We start from the raw sequence: 20,992 nt of genomic DNA on the forward strand, positions 1-20,992 counted from the left end.
CTTGGAAAAGAAAGGTTTCTGTGAGATGACTTAACTTTTTGGTTAAATTGTGTTTGTACAAGGCTGTGCGTAGGTTTTCTGTTTGAGACTGAATTGAAACATTGACATAACCTTGGTTGTTGCAGATACTATGTTAGTATGGTGAATAGAAACTCTGTAAATTCTGGACAAATGTCATTATAGGAAACTTGAGTGGGAGGTTTTACCTTTTTGGTTTAGAAACATTTTGCTATGATTAAGACCTTCTGTCACACTTTGCAGTGTGCGATGTGATTGTGATTCCAGATGTTAATCAATAAGTAATTGAAATAGTGAATTCTAGATCTTGCAAAGACAGTCCCTGTTTCGCAGTTGGCCTTTTTAGTATAAACAAGCTTCAGAACAAAACTAAACAAATGAAAGTGAGTAGCCAGGATCCATTTTGCTGATATATTACTTTTCCAGAGCTCATGCTTTTATATTTCAAAACAAACACTCTGCTGCTTGTGGTATTTTGGGGGAATTTTTTCTTGATTCTTAAGTGTCACGCTATAACAGCAGGTCTAGAAGTTGTCTGGGAAGAGCGAGGGTATTTGTGTACGTGAAAGATAAGGTAAAATTTTAAACCAGAAGTTACTGTTACTCTATCTGAGCATTTGAAGGAAGCTGCAACTGAGTGGATTGTAACGCTGAAAGTGAGGATATGTTTGTGTTTGGCTGAGGGTACTGAACACAGACCAAAGAAAGCAAAATACAGATAAGGCTGGGAAGAGCGAGCAGAGCTCATGACAAAACCAACAGAGAGCGACCAGATAGATAAGTAGCCTGGCTACACAGGATCTGTGAGGCTTCGAGCAGACCTTAAGATCCACTCTTTACCCTCAGTTTCTCACAAAGCACTATGTATCTTTACCAGTTGTAGTTGAAATTACTATACATTTTACAATTGTAATATGACTATAAAGATCTGAATCTGGGAATGCCTGGGTTAGAACAAGGAACAAATAGTTCAGATAAGTTGGTTCTAATAAGAAAAGGGTTGAATAAAATTTGGAGGAAGGTCGGAAAAAGCTTTTTAGTACACAGGATCTTTAAATGATCTTTAAATGATTTTTAGTTGTCTGCAAAATGAAAGCCTACTAATTGTGTTTTAACAGAAGGAGCCAGAAATGAGTCACGATGACAGCTAATTGTGGCAATACTAAAGCAGCATTGTAGGGGTTTATGGGTTAGAGCTGTCAGCATGAGTGCAATGTACCTGAAAGATGCCTGATTGGGCAGTATCAAAAGACTAGTTATTAAAAAAAAAAAAAAAAAAAAAAAAGAAAAAAGGTAATAGCAAAGATGTAAAAGTGTGATAAAGGATACAGTGGCTGTGCTGATTAGATATGCAAGGCTGTACTAGAGGTCATCCCCCCTCCCTTTGGAAACTGTATAGCCCTGTGCTTAATATTTCTCTTAATAGCCACTGCAAGGAGGGCTTTTAAAGAAACAAAACCAAACAAAAAAGCCCAATTGCTCTTGTGCTGTTTCTACATTTTAAATAAGACTGAAGCATGAAGGATTTCAAAGGCTTGGATTTACAAACAGCCCTGTGGAAGATTACACCAAGTTTCTTTGCATGCTGCTTAACATTGATCTTCAAACTTAAACCCCGAGAATCCACTTAATTGGGATGTTGTTTAGAGGCAGCTTAAGTTTAGTTGATTATGTTGAATAATCTGCGGTCTGAGTTTCTAAAACCACTAAGTTACTTGGTCCACCTTGAATTTTAGATTGTTAATATTCATGACTAATTTAGAATACGTTTTTATATCAGCCGTATTAATGTAGTAAAAGATAGGAGGTAACTATTTTCTAGTAGTTTGACTGAAGTAAGGACACTTGAAGACTATTACTTTGTATATGTGTGTGTTTTCTTCAGAGAACTAATTGCTGCAATATGTTAAGGAATACCTTTTTCCTAAACAGGAAATATAAGCAATTTGAATAATAACACTTTGAAAGAATTTTTCTGGAAAGATTTTTTTTTTTTAATTTTTTTCTTTTTTCTGCCACTCAGAATAAAGTCCAGGATAGGAGTTAATTGCTGTTGGAAGCACTCGGTATCCACTCCGTTTTAACTGTAATATAGGTGGCACTGCAACTCATAAGAATTTTATCACAGTACAGTTCTTTTTTTTACAGAAATTGATGTACAAAAAGTTTTAATAATATATTACCATATGTGCTTTATGGTTAAGTACTAGAGGCTTAAAATCTAACAGCACACTTTCTATATGAAATTACTTGTGGCCTGGCTAGCAGCCAGGGTCCTTGCTTTAAATAATAGAAAATATAGACCCTTTTTAATACCAAATTGAATACTTGCCTTTCAGAAGGAAAGGATTAGTTGATATCCTTTGTGTCAGTGAATTGCACCTTTTCTTTACAAATTCTTCTGGAGAGATGAGGAGGTTCTTTCACTATTAGTCCCTGGAAGGCTAACAAGTGACAGGCTGAAGTGACGTGCGTTTACAGAAATGGATGTCAGACAAGAAGAGCATTACTGGTGACTAGTGCATTTTTTATGGTACCTTTGCTGGTGTTTTTCTTGGAATACGCTCCACATGCTTCTTGCTTAGACTTCCCTTTTATATTTCTTCAGAAGTTAAGCCTTAAAGATAAGACACAAAAACTTTAATGAATGTTCAACTCTGCAGGCTGTAGTTTGAGTTGTTTCATCAGCCAGTAAAGGAAAGCAAACTCCAGATACTGTTTCAGATCTTCAGGGCAATTACTTGTTCATAATGACATATGAAATGCTAATTATGTCCTGTGCTGCTTTTCCCTTGTTTCTGCCAACTAAGGGAAACATGATGCACACTTTCAGACAAACCTTCTCTTCCCAATGATCTGTGTGCTAGGAATTTCTTCTGCTTTTCTGCTTTATCTTGTCACACTTAAGAATGTATATTTTATGTGGCAAATCCCTTCTTTTTAAAATTCTTTGAAAACCTGTGATATTAAGAGCAAAGGTTTCATTTTTTTCTTAACTGCTAGTGATGAGGATGAGCTTGTGGGGTGCAGTTCAACCTATACAGGATTCAATACTTTCTTTTGGGATACCTGACATTGTTGACCATTACAGATATGCTGATGGGCTTAGAAGACTTCTCATCTGATCCAATAGGGAATATTTCACTGTCATTATTTATTAATCAGGCCTAGTCAGTCTGAGATTTTGTAATTTGTAATTATAAAACAACTAGAGATACATTGAAGCTTAAATGACAAGAAGGAGTGTGGCTTAAAATATTTATGGTCTTGATTTAAAAAAAAAAAAATCATGACTAAATATGCTGTCAGCAATTGGCTATCCAAAGTACAGTTGCCATTAGATATTCTCTAGTCATAGAAGCTTTTTTTATTTCCAGTACTTTGAAAAGGGTAGTATTTGCCAATGCAATTCTAATCTCACTTGTAAATGCTTCGTTTTACAAGAATTATCCTTTACATAGTATGCTTTGGGAATGTTCTTTATGCAAGGGACTTTTTTGCCACAAGGCGTTTTAACTCAGCCTTCTTGATTAGCTAAGGTTTACATTCAGTGCAGTTTAATTGTATATTTGTGATGGGGTATGTTGTGATCATCTTGTATATTTTAGTTCTCTTTTTTTGTACTGAGATTAGTCTTAAAATAGTCCTCTAATTGCACTGTATGGAAAGACATAGCAATTACTAACATCAAAGTGCATGCAGCAACCTGAAGATTACAGTGTGTGATACCATCACAAACCTTTTTTAGATCGTACATTGCCAGAAAAGAGGTGTCAAGTTTAATATTCATAGTAGCAACCCAAAAATGTGTCAGGTATAGTTACCCATGTTCAGTGTGTTTTTTATATAGTCTTTCAGACCAGTATAAAAGCTTTCATAACAAGGAAAATTAACCTGACGTTTCAAAAAACTTCTCGAAAATGGTACATGTAAATTAAATCCTGAGGAGTCTGGGGTAAGACCTCTTATGAAAAGGGTTACGATTAAATGTTTTGTGCAACATGTATGGCCTTCATTCTTTCTATGATGGTAATTTTTTTTATTACTTCTACAGGTTCAGTCCATGCCACATCAATAGCAGCTTCCAGAGTGGAGCAAGCACTGTCTGAGGTTGCTTCATCTCTGCAAAGCAGTGCCCCTAAACAAGGTCCCCTGCATCCTTGGATGACTCTGGCTCAAATATGGCTTCATGCAGGTACTGTGAAAGTAAATTAATTTCTTATTCTTTCCGCTCCCCTTTTTTGCTAGCCTAAGAACTTGCAAAAATCTGATCATTTCATTCAGAATCTGTTATCACTTGTCAAACTTCTTCAGGTGTATGTGTGGCACTGAAGCAAGTCAAGAAATAAAAAGCACATTAGAGTTGCTCATGTGTAAGATCATTTATGTAAGATAAGGCAGTAGTTTTATAACGCAGCTGTTATCGGTGGAGTCATATCTTCTGTAGAACAAAGGCAACACTTTCTCCCTTATCTGTGAAGAATTTGGTTTCTGAAGTACCTTGAGTATCTTAGTACTTGGAAATTCAGATGCCCTAATTCCATTGGTTGGAAAAAGATGTTTGTAAGGTTATTGAATAGAGTTCCTGCAACTAGAAAAGCTTTTTCATTGAAAATAAATAATGCTGCATATGTGGGAAAACAGGGTAGTAGTAGTATTGAGCAACCTGTCCCTTGCAGCTGTGATAATGAGCTCTCATTCAGTTCTTTTCCTTCTAGCATCATTAATGTAAAAGATCCAGGATTGTTTTTCTAAATATGGAGTCGTCTTGAGTGGATTTAGTATTGTTGTGCCACTTCAAGCCTCAAGCTAAATGCAATATCACAAGTGGATGTTACATAAAATTTTAACCAGAAAATGATGATCCACTGTATTTTTACAGTTAAAAATGTATACCGTGCAATTGTTTTCATTGATACTTGCATCAGAAGGGTGTAATTTAGAAATCAGTCAGCAATTGTTCTGCTTTGGTCTGCTCTCAGACTTGAGCATTTTTAGTGGCATAATATTTTTTTCTTTCACATTTACATTCAACGAAACAGTGCTGTATTTCTTAGCGTTGTAATTTACCTATTTTGCATTAAGAGTTTTATTGTGTGAAAGTCATTACAGGGCTATGGCTCCCAGTTATTAATTTGTGTTTTAGAGAAAAAGCCCAGAAGATTGGAAAGAAAGAGCAATGATAGTGATTAATAATAGTGATCTCATTTCGGGGTGGAAGGGCTCCTCGAAAGCACCACAGATTAGAGCAAGGCAAGGTCCACCAGGGCATAGTGTAGTCACCTGCCCTGCATCATGGCATCATTGATTTTAAATATTTATAAACCATCACAGATGGTACATCAACAGTACAGTAACTGTTAGCATCTATAACGCTGATAATTTCTCAGCCTTCTGTTACGGCCTGTTCCACTGCTTAATTTCTGGGTTTTAATTTTTGTTGGTCATGTCCTGTTGCTGCTTATCCCATCCATGCAAGTGACTGCTACTGTTTTGCCCACAAAGGAGGGGTCTGGACACTCTTTGCTGATTCCTTTTTAGTTCAGAACTAGTCAGGTTTGCATACACGGTGGTGGTCTGCTGCTGCAATTTGCTGAACAGTCCACTTTCCACTCTTAAAAATATCTGTCTCAGCAAGCATGGTCTGTAGGCCATGTTCTTCATTCCCAGCAGGAGGAAGCATGGGTGGGAAGTAGGAGAGAGTTGGGTTGGAGGATGAACTAAAGTGTTAGAGGTCCAGGGGAAGGACACAACAAAGTATGAAGAGTGCTCTGACTCTTTGTGTATGGGGAGCAATGAAAGAAAAAAACAAGAGATGAAAGAGAGCTTCTGTCTGCCTTCAGAGAAGGTACTGCAACCTCAAGTCTACTTCCTCCCCACTTTGGAATGATCCTGTTCTTGATACTTCAGGCTGGTGATTTGTGCTGCATTTCAAAGTGTTTAGGTATCCTGCTATTCAGCTACTTGTCCTGCTACAGTAAATGCCCTGAGCCTTGAGAAAGGCTCCTCACTGTAGGAACATTCAGAATAAGGTTCTCTCCCAGAAGCACAATACAAAGCAGATATTCTGGAATGTATCTTCATCAGTATATATGGGTTACTTGCATAGAAAACAGCGATAAAATTACTTAACGCCTTACTTACAGCACATGTTCTTTAAATAAAAGTGAAGATTTACCATTGGGAAATGGCTTCTTTTTTGAGACTCGTGCCACATTTAACTGTTTGACTCCCTGTATGGTTGTGCAGTGTTTTACTTCTTAGTGGTGGTGCTGGGAAATCTTTAACAAGCTTTGAATCTTAAAATACAAAAATTGAGAATTATTCTTCCTGTTAGATTACAGAGACATGAAAAAGTTATGTAAATAAGTTCCAATACATGCAAAACTTAGTGGAATATATTTACGCAAACTAATATATATGATGTGAAAAAGAGAGAGAATGCTTGTTCTTATGGATATACAGTGTCATTCCAGCTGTCATTAGTGTAAATGAGCAGGGCATTCAGTCCAAAGAAGTTGATTTTGCACGCAGTGACTGGCTTTTAATTTTTCATCTTGTGTTTATTAATGGACTGTTTCAGCCTTTCATTTCTGGGCATACAGTAGAAAATCAAGCTTATTTTAAATGGGAAACAAAATTACTTTTGCAATTAGTACGTTCTGCAGTAACTCACTATTAAAAAACAGACCTGTCCCTAAATGATCAATGGCTGTGATGGTCCTTTTTAAAAATGCATCAAGACTGAACTCAATATTGCTATGCAGCTTGATTGGAAAATCGATTGATTTCTCAATAAAATGCAAGTGTAAGTGTTAGAAGGGTTTGAGCCAGAAGTCATTCTTGGCGTTCTCTAGGTGGGGACATTAAGAAGAGCACATCAGACTTGGCACCTGGTTTCTCTTCAAACTGCTGCTCCTCTCTGAGATCTTCCTACAAATTCTGCTGGCACTTGTCAGTTTTCCACAACTGATTTATTTGAATTTGTCATGTTGGTTTTAACATTTTTATTCAGTTTGAAGTCACTGTCTCAGAATGAACAGCTCTCCTTCAGTTTCAGAAATTTCTTGAATGAACTTTCATGCTTAACACCTAGCCACAAGTTCAACTTTCTAATCATTCTTTCATAGTTTTTCAAAAAGCCCACTGTATATTCTGTTGGGGTGGCATAACTTCTGGTAGAGAAAAAGAGAAGTTATTTTTAAAATAACTTTATAATAACTTTAAACATAAAGGAATTATTTTGTTTAAATTTAATACTTTTAGGAAGGTCTGTTAATAACTGTCAAGTTTCTCTGCTGCAGTTAGTAAGCAGGACAGCAAGATTTAGTATCTCTTACAGTAACGTAAGGCTAATTTATAAGCAGTATTGCAGCCTTTATTGGCTAGTGTTAAAAGTCTTTGCTACCATACATGTTTCCCCTCAAGGAATTACGAATTTCAACTGCAGTCTGTTAAAGTAGCCAATCTCTGCTTATTTTTCAGCCTAGAATTATTGTGGTAGCAAATAATCACCTACTTAAGTAATTTTTAGTTTCTGCATATTATTTTCTAATAATTATAGCTTTTACTTAGTACCTTTTACAGTCTGTGTAAATTATATTTTTCCTAACTGTCTTTTCACCAAGCAACTTGGGAGTGTGTATTTAAAACTATGTTTCAAGTCTGATGATGCTGGAGAAGAGACAATAAAACCAGAAGAGCTCAAATGGTTAGCATTTAAATAATATAGTGTGTTTTATACTCACTAAAATCTTGTTTCTTGTGTAGTAATATTGACCATGTAGCTTTTAGAAAAGCACTCAAGAATGAAGTACCCAAAGCTTTTCCAAATTTTCCCATTGTAGGGTTTGAAAAAAAAAAACAAAACAACAAACCTCTCAGTATTATTCACATTTTATGCTGTATGTCCAGCTCTCAAATTATGGCTACAACTTGCTCTCTGGATTCTACCAACAGTTAGTAAAAGTAAAATCCTAGAAAAATGTAATTTCTCCCAAATTTAGATTTTGCTTTCAAAATTGTATCCCTTCATTATCTTCCAGGTTTGCTATTCTTTAGTTATACAGTATGATCTCTAACTAGGTGAGGTGGTTCTTTTAGGGTTAGGGGAAAAAACAGTGTTGCTGGATCTTCAATTTCATGTGTTAGTTCTTCATGTGGATGAGACATTTTTCCATCAAAAAGCATTTCATTAGTTTCTAAAAATGTACTGCATTAATCCATGCATCCACACGGACATACTATTTATGTTTGGTAGAATGTGTTCTGTGAAATCACCAAATCAACTGAGGAGCAAAATAATGCTCTTCTGGTAAAAAAAAGTCTGTTCTCCCTCCTTCTTAGAGGAATAAAATAATTTACTCCAGCAACCCTACAAAAATCGGTTAAAAGAATAGAAAATGAGTAGGGCCTTTAAATTGCTTGCTTACCAACTGCTACTGAAAGTCCAGTTTTTGTTAGTCATTGTTATAAATTGATTTTGATGAAAATAATTATGAATATTCATAGGAGGTATCACCTGTAAGTTAAGGTTTATACGCTCTGCTGTACTGAAGTTGACTGGTTAGGGATACTGTTCAGTCTGATGCAATTATCTGAGAAGGCAGCTCCTTTAAAGGCACTCAACCATCAGTCCCATTCAGAGCTTTAGGCATAATCCCAAATCTGCTACTGTAGTGTGAGATCATGATCTGACAGCCTTTAAACCAAGATGGGTGGCCTGTACTGTACAGTGAGAAGCATGTCTTTGCTGTTTTGATGGAGCATTTTGATTTAAACTTTATAAGACTTTTGTAGAGTGTAATACAATAGAATGCAGTTATAAAATTACTTTGAGGGTGAATTTTTCTAGGGTCTATACCGATGTAAAAGAAATCGATAACCCAACCCAGAACCTTTAATATCTTTTTCTTGCATTTAGTATCTGTTTATTCCTCTCTTTTCCCATTCTTTTAGCAAGAGATTAAGATAATCCAACAGGGTAGTGAAATAGCTGTGTTGAAGAGTGTCATAAAAGCTGTTGAAGGCAAACACTTTTTCTGTTATTAGTTGTTAATCACTTACTGAATGAACCTTTTTTTTTCCTATAGTCAATCTGATTTAGACAAGTGTGTGTCAGGCTATTCAACTGCTTTCATCAGGAGTGATTTATGTGAAATTAAATATAGCTGCTTTTTTTTTTTTTTTTTTAAAGCTGCAGAGTTAAATGTTTTTAGCTTCTGGAGAATCTCTTATATAACATGCTTAGAAATATCAACAAATATTGTCAAATCAGAATGCTGATTAAGCATTTCACGTGTTCTGCTAACTTAACTAGAAAACTTTTCATATCAAATAACATTATATTTCTTTTAAACTGCTCTGAAGTAGGAAACTTAGAGCCAGGCTTGCCATTTCGTCATTGGTAGCTGGAGCAATTGCTACTGCTTCCTTAATGGTTGACATGTATAATTCAGAAAACCCTGTAATTAGTTACGTTCTCTTTCTTACCTTCTGTAAGGATCTCTGTGTGCTGTTTTGTTGGGTTTTCTGTTCTTAAATCATACTGGAATACTGGCATGCTCACATCTTAAAAATAAAACTACAATGAAAAAAACCCCAGACTTCAGTTAAAAATAACAAACTATAATGACTTTCCTGGTGTTTAAAACAGGCATTTAGAGGTTCAAACTCCTATTACATTTAGAAAAGCAACTTTTGTAAAAGAATAATTCATTTAAAATAATTTATGTAATAATTTCTCTTCAGCGGCAAAATTTTTTGAGGAAAATAGCCTTTGCTTAGAATGAAACTATTTAAAAATGCAACACATGTGACAACATCTAGTCATGGTATGATGAAGAAAGACTCATTCGTTGGTCCTCACATTCCTTCCACAGCTGAAGTCTACATAGGGATTGGGAAGCCTGCTGAGGCCACAGCGTGTACCCAGGAAGCGGCTAATCTCTTTCCCATGTCGCACTACGTTCTCTACATGAGAGGTCAGGTGGCTGAACTTCGTGGAAACATCGATGAAGCCAAACGCTGGTATGAAGAGGCCTTATCTATTAGTCCTACCCATGTGAAAAGCATGCAGAGGCTGGTAAGTCTTGAGTCCACATTAGTAAGTACTTTCATCTCAGCTTATGATATTGTATTGTGAAATCTTAACTTGGTGTGGGTAACCCATAGCTTATGAGTTTTGGATCTATATTCTTATTAGCAAAATAGCTTCGGAAACAGTGTTTTCTGGCTTTTTATTCTCTTTTCTGTGTTCGTGTTGGGACATAAAAAGTATCTGCAGGCAGTAAGACTATTTCAGTCCTAACAGAGACTGCAGAAAAAGTCGTCATTCGCATTTGCCTAATATTCAGTGCCGTTGGGAAATAGAGGTGGCTCATGGTAAGAGAAGAGTTGGATACTGTAGTCTAGAGGAAAGATCAGTCATTCTGCTATCTAATTCCAAACTAAAAGTTGAATTCTACGTGTTGATTGATTACCTTCATGCTATGTGATTTCTTGGATTTTTGAAAGGTAGAGAATCAATCTTGCCCTCAAAGGAATGTGCAACTTTTAAGTACAAAGGTGCCTTCCCCAGCATAAATGCATGAGTTTGTTTATATACTTCATATATACCTACATATATATATTTTGTGCTTGCTATGATAGGAAAATTGCTTTCTTTTTTTAATCCAGTTTTCTTCCAGATAGAGCAGAGCAGAACAGCTGCAATCAGCTTCTTACCCAATCTTTTTGTTCAGAAGTAGAAGCTGGTTTCTGCCTAGGTGCTTATGAATTATTCAGAGAAATTTCTCGTGCATCCCTGAGGGGAACATATGAGACAAAAGATCAGATAGGAAGGCAGCACAGGGAGAGTTTTTTGTTTCACCTTTTCAGCATTTCAAGATATTTGAGCCTACTGACAAACGCCAAAAGGTTCCTTTTTCTGAAGAAGCAGGCAGTCGACCTAAAGCAGTGCAGCTCAGTGAAAATGAAAGCTTATGTTTTTCTGGGTGTCTTTTTGCCCCACCTCTGAATCCACCTTTGAATAAATAGTCTGTAAACACACAATGCTCTTCAGAATGGCTGAGAAATTAGCTGCCTGAAGAGGCACATGAGATGAAAAATACCGTGCTACCGTGCTTCCTTCTTACGTGCTTTTCAGTTTGAGTGCAAGCTGGAGGATAACTATTCATTTTATTGGATTGGCCAGTCCTTTTTAAGCATTCTTATAATTTAAAATTTTGTTTTTGAAAGCTTTCTCTATGACTGTAGACCTTTTCTGTACTAAGATGTTGTTTTGAATAGATTCTGAGAGATTTATGCTGCTTAAATACAAATATGAAAGATAATATGCTATCAAAATACTTGTCTGTGTAATTCCATGTGGGGAAAAAGTACAAGATTCTGTATCCTTCTTGATCTTTTGACTATTGCAAAAAGTATTTTGAGGAGGAAGTTTGCAGTGTTTACTCTTGCCTGTGTGTATAGATGAATAACTGTGCATCTCAACACTTTGTGTATATCTACCTATTTATTCTAAGGAGATATGATCTCAGTGGCAGGGGAGCTATAGCAACAGCACTGTGGAGGTACTCTATAACAACAGCTGAAACATTAACTTGTAATATTTGTATTCTCAATTCTAAGCTGACAATCAGTTTATGAACCAAACTTCTGTGAAAAAAAATACCTTATTTTCTGTGATTAATTTGATATTTTTAAATTATTTGATATGGCTTTGTAGCAATGCTTAGAAAGGAATATAAAATGCTGCTGTTTCAACATAACAGTTCCCTTAGAGCTTAAATTTATTTAATAAGCTTTTGTGAATTTCTTTTTTTGGGCACATACCAAGTATAGGTCATAATAACTTTATAAAATGCAACAAAAAGTAAATAAGATTTAAGGATGGCACAAGGTCTAGCATGTAGCATACATATCCAGCCCTGCCTCTCCAAGTAAAATTATTTGAAATAGTTAAACCTGAAATCAGTTTTGAAGGATTTTTTTCTTTTAATTAAAATTTTAGAATAAGTGACATCTGACACTCAGTAAAATTTCCTAATGCTAATGGTTTAGAAATCTGGATCTTTGATTTGAGATACTATTTGTAGATGTCCAGAGAAGAACAAAAACTAAATAAAATGTTTGTTTATATTTGTATGAACAAGAATGACTTATTGGGAATAGGCAAGATTTCTCCTTTTATAGTCCATCCTTTTAAGGATGACACATCATGCTGGTAAGAAGGACGAAAAACTAAACTTTGAACTTCACTATTTTTCAGTACAACTTTTGGCCATAATTCTCTTCAAGTACTTATTCCTGAATATGATCTACTGTTCCTACACAGAAACAACCTTATTACTCTAAATTACTGAAGAAATGTGTGAAGAAAGACTAGAAATTTAGTCTTGTGGCTTGAGAACAGATGTGCTTCCTCCTGTGAGTTGCGGCATGTCCTGTGCTTGGGAGTTTCTGCATAAAGACTCTTGCCTTTGTCTCAAGTGCAGACTCCATATTCTGTTAATGTGGCCATGAAGACACGCTCTTTGCAGAAGTCTGATGTATTATCTGAATGCGGTTACCTTTTATTGGCTGATATGATCTGTTAAAAGATTATATTTGTCTAAAATTACAATTTTCTAAAGAAACAAGTTGTTATTAATTATGCTGCTATCTCTAAGGTCTTCACTGATTTATTCCTATTTTAAAGATTTACTAAAATGAAAAACAGGAGGACTTGGCGGTGGTGTGAAAATTGGAGCAGTTAAGAGTGATGGAAAAGATCTGTTCACCAACAAAACTATAATGATAAATGGGAGGGTTTGGAAGGAGAGGTTGACTATTGCTATATTTGCCTTAGTAATGAAATGCCTAAGACAACGTGACACCAAATGGTGGGGGCTTGATCCACGAATAAATGACAATTTGTTTAGCTGTATTCTGCTTAATTCAGCTTCTTGGGAAATGGAACTGATTGGCTTGTACTGTTACATTACCTACAACGTGAGAGATCTAACAGAGACCTGGCTGCAGGGGGCAGTGTGTTTGTGTTCATGCTCCCTGCTATTTCAGTCCCTTCTGAAATGTTGGGGGTTTTATTAATTAAATCCGCTGAACAACAAAACTAGTTCTTTCAAAGAGAAATGCTGTTAAAATTCTCTTTAACAACTAAATTATTCCTCATACAGTTAAAGTCCATACATTCATTCACTGTAGTCTGTTAAGCAATTCTTGGTTTAAGATCCGCCTTGTTCTCAGCTGCTATTTTTTACCGTTTGTTGCTAACTGAAATTTTCTCCAAGCCAGGGGTTATACCAGCTTGCTATTTGGCTAGCTCTGACTGCTCACAAGATATCAAGAGTGGAGCAGTAACACGTCAGTATCAATTCCGTGTACTTCACAGAGTGCAGCAGCAAAGCTTTTGAACAAATGCAGTGTCCTTTCTTGTTTTTAAGAGTTGTATAGTGCACTTGGGGAAAACAACGCAAAGTTGTGTTCTAAAGGTTTGAAATACTTCAGTGTTTGTGTTCTGTATTTCAAATCACTTTTTATCACACCCAACGAAATTTAAACTTTTGTTTAATTACTAAATTGAAAAATGATGATTCACACTTCAATTGAATGTCATATATACTTGGTTGTCACCTGCCTGATTTGGGCCAGAATGGATTTATTTGAACAACTTTCTCCATTCTCCCTACCCTTTATCATCACCTCCAGATTTCTGCATTACTGCTGCCTTCCTGCTTTTGTCATTGTTTTCCTCCCCTGTGAAAAAAGAATAAACAGTCTTTTATCTCCTGCAGTCAGAGCGCTGTTGTGGAAAGTAGCCCTTACTGCTGACGTCTGAAAAGTCCTGAAACGGGCCATCATTCAGTAATGCCTGAAATGGCAATGGATATTTCAACCCATTGTCCAGGAAACAAATCTGTGTATTCTCTCTCAGGCTGAAAATTTCGTAGATAAATGTAGCTTTGACATGAAATAGTTCTTCCAGCATCTGTATATCGTTATAATCCTAGAAGATTCCAATATTTTTTTGAATATTAAGGAATTCATCATAGCACTTGCCAGTTAATCCTTTTAGTAGCTTAGCTTTTAAGAGTAGAAAACTAAAACAGAAAGGGAGAAATTACTTACCAAAAATTACTCATGTAGAAATTAGTTTTCAAAAAGTATTATCTTAAAGAATTTCATTCCCCACTCCACACTGTTACGTATCTGTTAAAGTTTCCTATAACTATGCAGAACTAAGTCAGATCTCTTAAGGCTTAGATTAACTACGTGTGCTTTACCTCTCAGTTATAAATATATTTTTATTTATTTCTAACTACATTGACTTCTTACATTTTTATCAATCCAAAGACACTTTGCCAGAAAGAAGCCTGGCAGTACGTATGGGTAGTGTAAGCTTATGAGCCTGTCAAGGATGTTGAGCTGACTGAAAGAAAGGAAAAGCAGAGAAGACTTTAGAAACATGGGTTCAGACCCTATTTGAAGGGGTCAGGGGAGTTAAAGAAGAGAAAGACTAAACACGGTCACCCAAACTAACTTTTTTCCTTCAGTGAGGCAGTATTCTCTAGTATTTATTCTTCCTTTCATAAAAAGGACCTCATCTGGGGAACATTCACTAACTCACATTGTCAGGCCGCTATGCTGTAAAAATTGTTGGTTTAAGCCACATAGGCTTGTCCTAAGCACTTGATGCTGGTTCTTGTGGGTGATTTGTGTTGTAACTGATTACCGTAGAGCTAAATGCTAATGCCAAATCTCAGTGCTCATTTGACTCACTCTCTAAGTGCATCCTTATGCACACAGTGGTTGAAGAATGGAGAAATAACGGTAATTGGTTTTGTTAGATTTGTTAGTAAAATACTGTGGGTTTGCCCTTCAGAAATGTCAAGGTTATTTCATAGAAAGTAGAGAAAGCAAAAGATATGTTGAGCCAAAAACTCACTGCTCCTTACAGAAGGCATTTTACTGTGATTTGACCACTGTCACATCTAAATATTTCAAGTCGTCACATTCTGCGTTCTGAGAAAACAATGGCAGTTCTACTTGTATTTTAACCTGGAACACGCCTATTGAGTTCAAGTGACTCAAGGACCATTTCAATACACTTTAAATTCTTCACCTGCCATGTGGCACTCACAGGCTGTATTCTTTTCTGCCTTGAAAATATTATTTCCCATTTTAGCGTTATAACAGAAAAACATTGGTGTTTAGTGTAATAAAAAGTATGTAACACCAACTTGCATAGTCATTAGCTTTTGAATCAAGGTGAATAATCCAGAAAGTTTGTTTTTTCCCCTGTTTATTTCGAAGTTATCTCCTTTTATTTTTAGTGTTACTGAGCTCAAGTACAGCAGTTAACCATTTCATACTGATTCATATCTTAAAGATTACCATTGGAGGAAGATCGGTAGAATTTCTTAATTCCTGGATGCTTTATCTGAGTTTTACAGTACTCTTTTAAAGCAGTTCTATTTTTGCTCAGTTTTTTACAACATTAATTGCTACAGATTTGAGTTTAAACTAGAATTTAGTTGCTTTTTTGGAAACAGAAAGTGACTATGGCAATTTACTGCACTAATTTTGTTTATAACTTGAAGCAGTGAGCTCCCGTTTACTCAGGCAGGATTGTCTGTGCTGATCACCTGAGAACTGTTGTCCCAAAGGTGGTATTTTGGGGCTGATGATACATAGGTCCTGCTTCATAAAAGGCTTTCTTTTCACATTACCCTGTATTGACTCCAAATGGCTTAAAGCAGCTGTAGCAGGAGCAGATCTTTCAACAAGAAAATAACTCCACTCTTGGATGCTTTTCACCACCTGAGAGTGAGCCCTATAAGGACTCCTCAACAGGTTTCAACTTGTCTGTGCTGTCCTTGGCTGACAGCCATTTTAAGAGGAACACTGCAACTGGGCTTAAATTAGTTGTTTGGCTTAGACAATCTGTGAATATCTGAAGATGCAAAGGTGATCTGATTTTGTGCAGCATGCACTGTTGTTGCACTGAACAGAACTAGAGTAAGATAGAGAATCTAAGCCATTGGGGTGTAGTATTTATTGGGAATCTAGTAGCGATGGTTAAGGCAGCTTCCTGTAGCTTTTTTAAAGTGTTTTTTAGATCTATTTTTTTAATTAACTTTCCTAAGATTTCTATTTGAAAGAGAGTTTCTCTCTGAATTGAAAAGTGGGTTTTTTCTTTTTTCTTTTTTTTTTTTTGCATAGGGATTTTTGCCTGGTATGGTCAGCTTTAACTTTCTGTTTTCATCTGTTTTTGTGTTATCTGTGTGATAGATTTTTCCACAGTTTATCAATTCAGGCTCAGCTTGCCAGAAACCATTTTATCACTTCTATTTGTTCCCACTTTAAAAAATGGAAAATTAATTAGTGGTAGATGCTGGCAGAAGGAAGGGATGCTTTGGCTAGAGTTACTTCTCTTTATTTGGCAGGTCATTAATCATTCCAGTGTTTTTATTGTATTGTGTGGAACTGATAAAATTCCACCCATCAGATAATTCATCCCAATTCGCTGTTGCAGCAGGTCAGTCTACAGTGTACAGTAGTACTCCAAAGTTGCATCTCTTTGCTTGGAAGAGCTTAAGAATTTTTGTTTTGAATTTTCAGAATACAAGTAGGGTACATCTCAAGCTTTGATTCATGTTTCATAGCATAAAGTCTTTGAACTGGGTTCTATTATCAAAACTGAGCTATTATCAATTTGTTTCACATACCGCAAGTATGGATTAAATATCATAATTTGGTAGGTAGCAACCAATTATTGTTCCAAGTTCAAGGAAAATCCAAAGATCACAATGGCTCAGTCTGGATCAGGGCTTTGGTTTTGCTAGACATCATAACAAAGCATCTGAGGAGGGATTCCCTGCCCTAAACTGTGCGTTTCAAGTAATTGACAGGCAAAGAGCTGGGGAACAAGAGTACGATGGCATACCGTTTGCGTAATGGTAACAGTATTTCAGATACACGTGTAAGATACATCCACTTGCCCCGAGAGGTTGTGGAGTCTCATATCCTTGGAGATATTCAAAATCTGACAGAACAGATTGCCCTTAGCAACCCACTCGAGGTGACTCTGCTTCGAGTTTGGATGTAGACAATCTCCAGAGGTCCCTTCCTACCTCAGTCATCCTGTGATTCTGGGAATGCAAGCAAGACGAGCCTTGTAGATAGAGGTAATGATTTGTGTTAGACGACATGATAAGAACACTTGTTTGTGGACAAAATCTTGTTACAGCCTTCCTGTTATGCAAGACTTTCCTTACTTTTACCGGTGGTAAAAATCCATAAAGCACAGACTTTATTCTTTCTTCCCGCATTTCCATGGTGCATGACCCATAGCAATCATGGAAGGAAGGTGCAAAAAATTAATATCTTTCTCAACTGTATTCACTCATCTTACAAACATGCATGTATAAGATACACAGATATATATATATATACATGTAGTCTCTGCTACAAACCTACCTTGATATTTTGGATACATCTTATTGTCTTTGCACTGTGGAAGTGAGGTGCTGCCAAACCATGTGCCATGCAACCTAGTTGTTATCAACTGGTCATTGTCTTGCAGGCATCGCAGTACCCTGCAGTTCCATAAAACGGCCCATTCTGTGATAGCTAGTTAATAATGATGCATTTTTGATTGTTGCCAGTCTGATATTTTTATATGCTTGATTTGGCTGGTTTTTTAGTATTTGAGCTTTTTAATGATTTTTTTTTTTTTTAAGCATGCCGGTACAATGCAACCAGAACTGCAAGAATGGCTGGTTGATTCCAAAATATTTCCAGTTATGCTCCTCATGCAGTCTGCTTATGCAGTATGCTTGGGGAATGTCCATGCAAAGTGTCAGTGGCAAAACAATGCAACTGAAAAGCCTCCGTTGGGATCTTCACAAATTAAGTTTTTGGGCTTCTCTCCCTCTTGATGATTTTCTCATGGGAAGTTCAAGTATACCTTAATGATCTGCATTGAGGCTTCTATAGACAAAGATGTGTCTAATATTATTTAAAGAACACAAAATATTGATGACTCTCTACAGTTGTTTACATGGAAAGTATCTCCTTGTTTCATAGTACTAAGTAGAGATAATGAGCAGACCAGCAAGCTAGTACAAGCATCTGATCACAGCATAATAAAAAATTTACTTTTTCAGGCTTTTTTTGTAGGTGTTAGAAAGGGTAATTCCTATTAAAAGTCTTTCCAGAGTCTTTCCATCTCCTTATGCATTTTACCCTCTAAAGGGCTGACTCCATTAAAGTCATTGTCACTTGGGTTTTGTTGATATCCAAAGTAATCTTTGCCTTTTCCTCCACGTCTTTTGCTGGATAACTGGCCACCTAAAAGAGGATGGAGGGAAAAAAACATACAGATTTTTACTAGTGGAAAAATACTAACAAGCAAGACTAATGTAACAGAATTAAAATGTCAGTAGTCTTAGTCCCAGTAAATCAGGGTATGGCCAGGAGGCCTTGTGTCAGTAAAGTGCAAATAGTTGCCCTTGATATTTAAGTTTTCCTAGTTTAAAAAAAAAAGAAGAAAATGGAAATGAGAGAAGGCCTGGAAGAAACTGAAAATGTGTGCTATTCCCTACTATCATCTGTAGTTTCTTAGATCCCTTTTCATGGATACTTGCTGGTGCTTTTTTGCATGGATCTCAGAAATACAATTTTTATTTTGCTCTGTGTAATTGCCTTTCAATATGAGAATTGCTTTGCAAAACACTTTTTAAATTAGGTCATTCTGCTGAAGTATGCACTGGGCTAATTATGATTATTTTGCTTCCCTGGGCATTTTTGTGCTCATTGAATTTATTAAAGTATTACTTTATAGCTGGAGCTGAGAACTTACACAGCAATCAAAGCTATGTGGCACCTGGTATGCATGGCTGTCTTTCCTGTAGTCTCTAAGGGCTTTTGCTTGTAGGCAATGTCTGGCGTCTAATAATTTATAATTGAATTTCATATCATTAATAAAGAAGTATTTTTAAAAATTTATTTTGGGATAAATATAAAGAATGTGAAAAAGGCTGGAGAGAGCAGCCATCCTCAACTTTAATGAATGAAAGGGATTTTGTTTTCCTGAGAAAGGTTCTGTTGTGGAATTCTGCAGGTGAGAATTCATTAACTACAGGAAAACGTTTGAGATGTGACGTAATCTATACGGGTTGTCTTATTTTTTTTCTTGTGCTGCATAACTTTGCATGCTGGTGAAATATAACTAAATGCTACCATCAACAGCAATCTGAATGACACAAACCATTCTATGTGGTTTAGTTGTGGTCGTTAGTAAATGTGTGTGAGAAACTTGCAGGACTGTAGCCAAGTGTCTGAGACCTAGCTCTTTAGCAGTCTCTCTTATAATAACGTATAATTATAAAATTGCACAGGAGTTATTAGTGCATGTATTTTTCTGTAAAACTCTTGCAGTTCTCAGGTGCATTTCTGGCGTGCTGATGAAATTACCTTTTGCTTTTTGCTTTACATCTGTCACAGCAGGACTTGACTTGCTTGGGCATAAGCCGTTTCCTGAGACAACAGACTGCTCTTGAGAGGACCAGAATCAATTATGATTCCTTTTTTCTGACTAGGAACTATAAACAACTTGTTCTTAAAAATTGTGCTTTATCTTATCCTCATCAACCAGAAAGTGGCCTACCTTAATGCAAAACTAGAGATCTGGAAGCAACTGTCCCTCAGGAAATTATTTTAATGCTTGCTTTTGCCAGGGTTATGTCAAACAGCTGCATTCCCCAGATAAGTTGTCTACTCTGGTACAGAGTTTTTTCTGCAAATCCCCAGCCTGGAACAGTCTTTTTATGTCTCTTTATCTCTCCAACTCATCTCATTTTCAATTTTATTTGAAGACCTCTTTTCCATTTACTGAAGCTGCAACTTCCCTGCTAGCCAGTATTGTACTCAGCAGTCCTTCCCCTGCTCACGAGTCTACAGTTTAAAGATGAGTTGAACCTTGCACTTTGGAAGGATTCAACCGACTTACTATGTATGAAGAGCATAATATAATTTCTCCAAGATTAGTTTTCTTTAAACATAGACTGTGTTTTCTGGTAGCTAAGTGGTTTTAGATGGAGTTAAAGAGTTGGCCTTTAAGGTTAGTGCCAGGCTATTTTTTATGTCAGGATATTTTTTTAATCTAGACAATCAAACTAACAGAGAAAGCAATTGCTTCAGTGAGCTTTTACTCATGGGAAAATCTGAAGTGTGTTTTGTCTGACTCTGAAAACTGTGTTGTTTCTAAGGTTCTATGGTTATTTTTCCATTATTCTTCATATTAGAGTATATTTTTTCAACAAGTAGCAACAAATGGCATGAAGAAAGTTATGTGCAGCTACTATTCCTCAGAAAGCTGCCATCTCTTGATTTCTCAGTAGGGGAGAGGAGACATGCTGTTTGGCCACCTTGCATACTGCATCTCACTGAAAAAGGCCAGTCTTTTCTCTGAATAAAACTGACTCCTGTCTTCTGTAACTAGAGTTAGGTAATAGGAGATGAGAATGGTCTTTTCAGTAAAACCATTGTGGCCAAAGCTGTGGACTGCAGGAGCTCTTTACTAAAAGCCTTTGGATCACCTGCTTCTGTACTGTAACTTCATTGCAATGAAATTTCATTGGCACTCTTGATACCTATGTGCTAAGACAATAAATTAAGATATGGCCTGAGGCCAAACCTTGAAGTCTACTCACCATCATTCATCCCTATTGGATGGATGGACTAGAGGAAACTAGTTCTTAACTCATTTTTATATTGTTGTGCTGCTCTATGCCATCTCCAGTTTAATTTGTTTTCCTATACCCAGCTATATTGAAACTTTACTGAAATCCAGACAAATTAGTTTTACAACTTTTTTTCTTCTTCTTCTTTTTTTCCCCCTGGAATTAATCTATCTAATCAAATACTGTACAGGCTAGCTTAGTGTCTCACCAGCGATAAACACAAGGTG

The 20,992-nt window shown here is 36.3% G+C and overlaps 1 protein-coding gene across 2 annotated transcripts in view; it reads left to right on the forward strand.

Moving 5' to 3' along the window:
* The window catches only part of TTC7B (tetratricopeptide repeat domain 7B), a 145,470-nt gene that overhangs the window by 104,652 nt on the left and 19,826 nt on the right, over window positions 1-20,992 (forward strand). For both annotated transcript variants that reach the window (XM_082317035.1, XM_082317036.1), the window contains 2 exons: window positions 4,073-4,213; window positions 9,900-10,102. In XM_082317035.1, coding sequence (XP_082173161.1) covers window positions 4,073-4,213; window positions 9,900-10,102 — 344 coding nt within the window. The remainder of the gene's footprint in view (window positions 1-4,072; window positions 4,214-9,899; window positions 10,103-20,992) is intronic.

The sequence above is a fragment of the Platalea leucorodia genome (assembly GCF_965183815.1).
Source record: "Platalea leucorodia genome assembly, chromosome: 7".
In the NCBI taxonomy this organism is placed as follows: Eukaryota; Metazoa; Chordata; class Aves; order Pelecaniformes; family Threskiornithidae; genus Platalea; species Platalea leucorodia.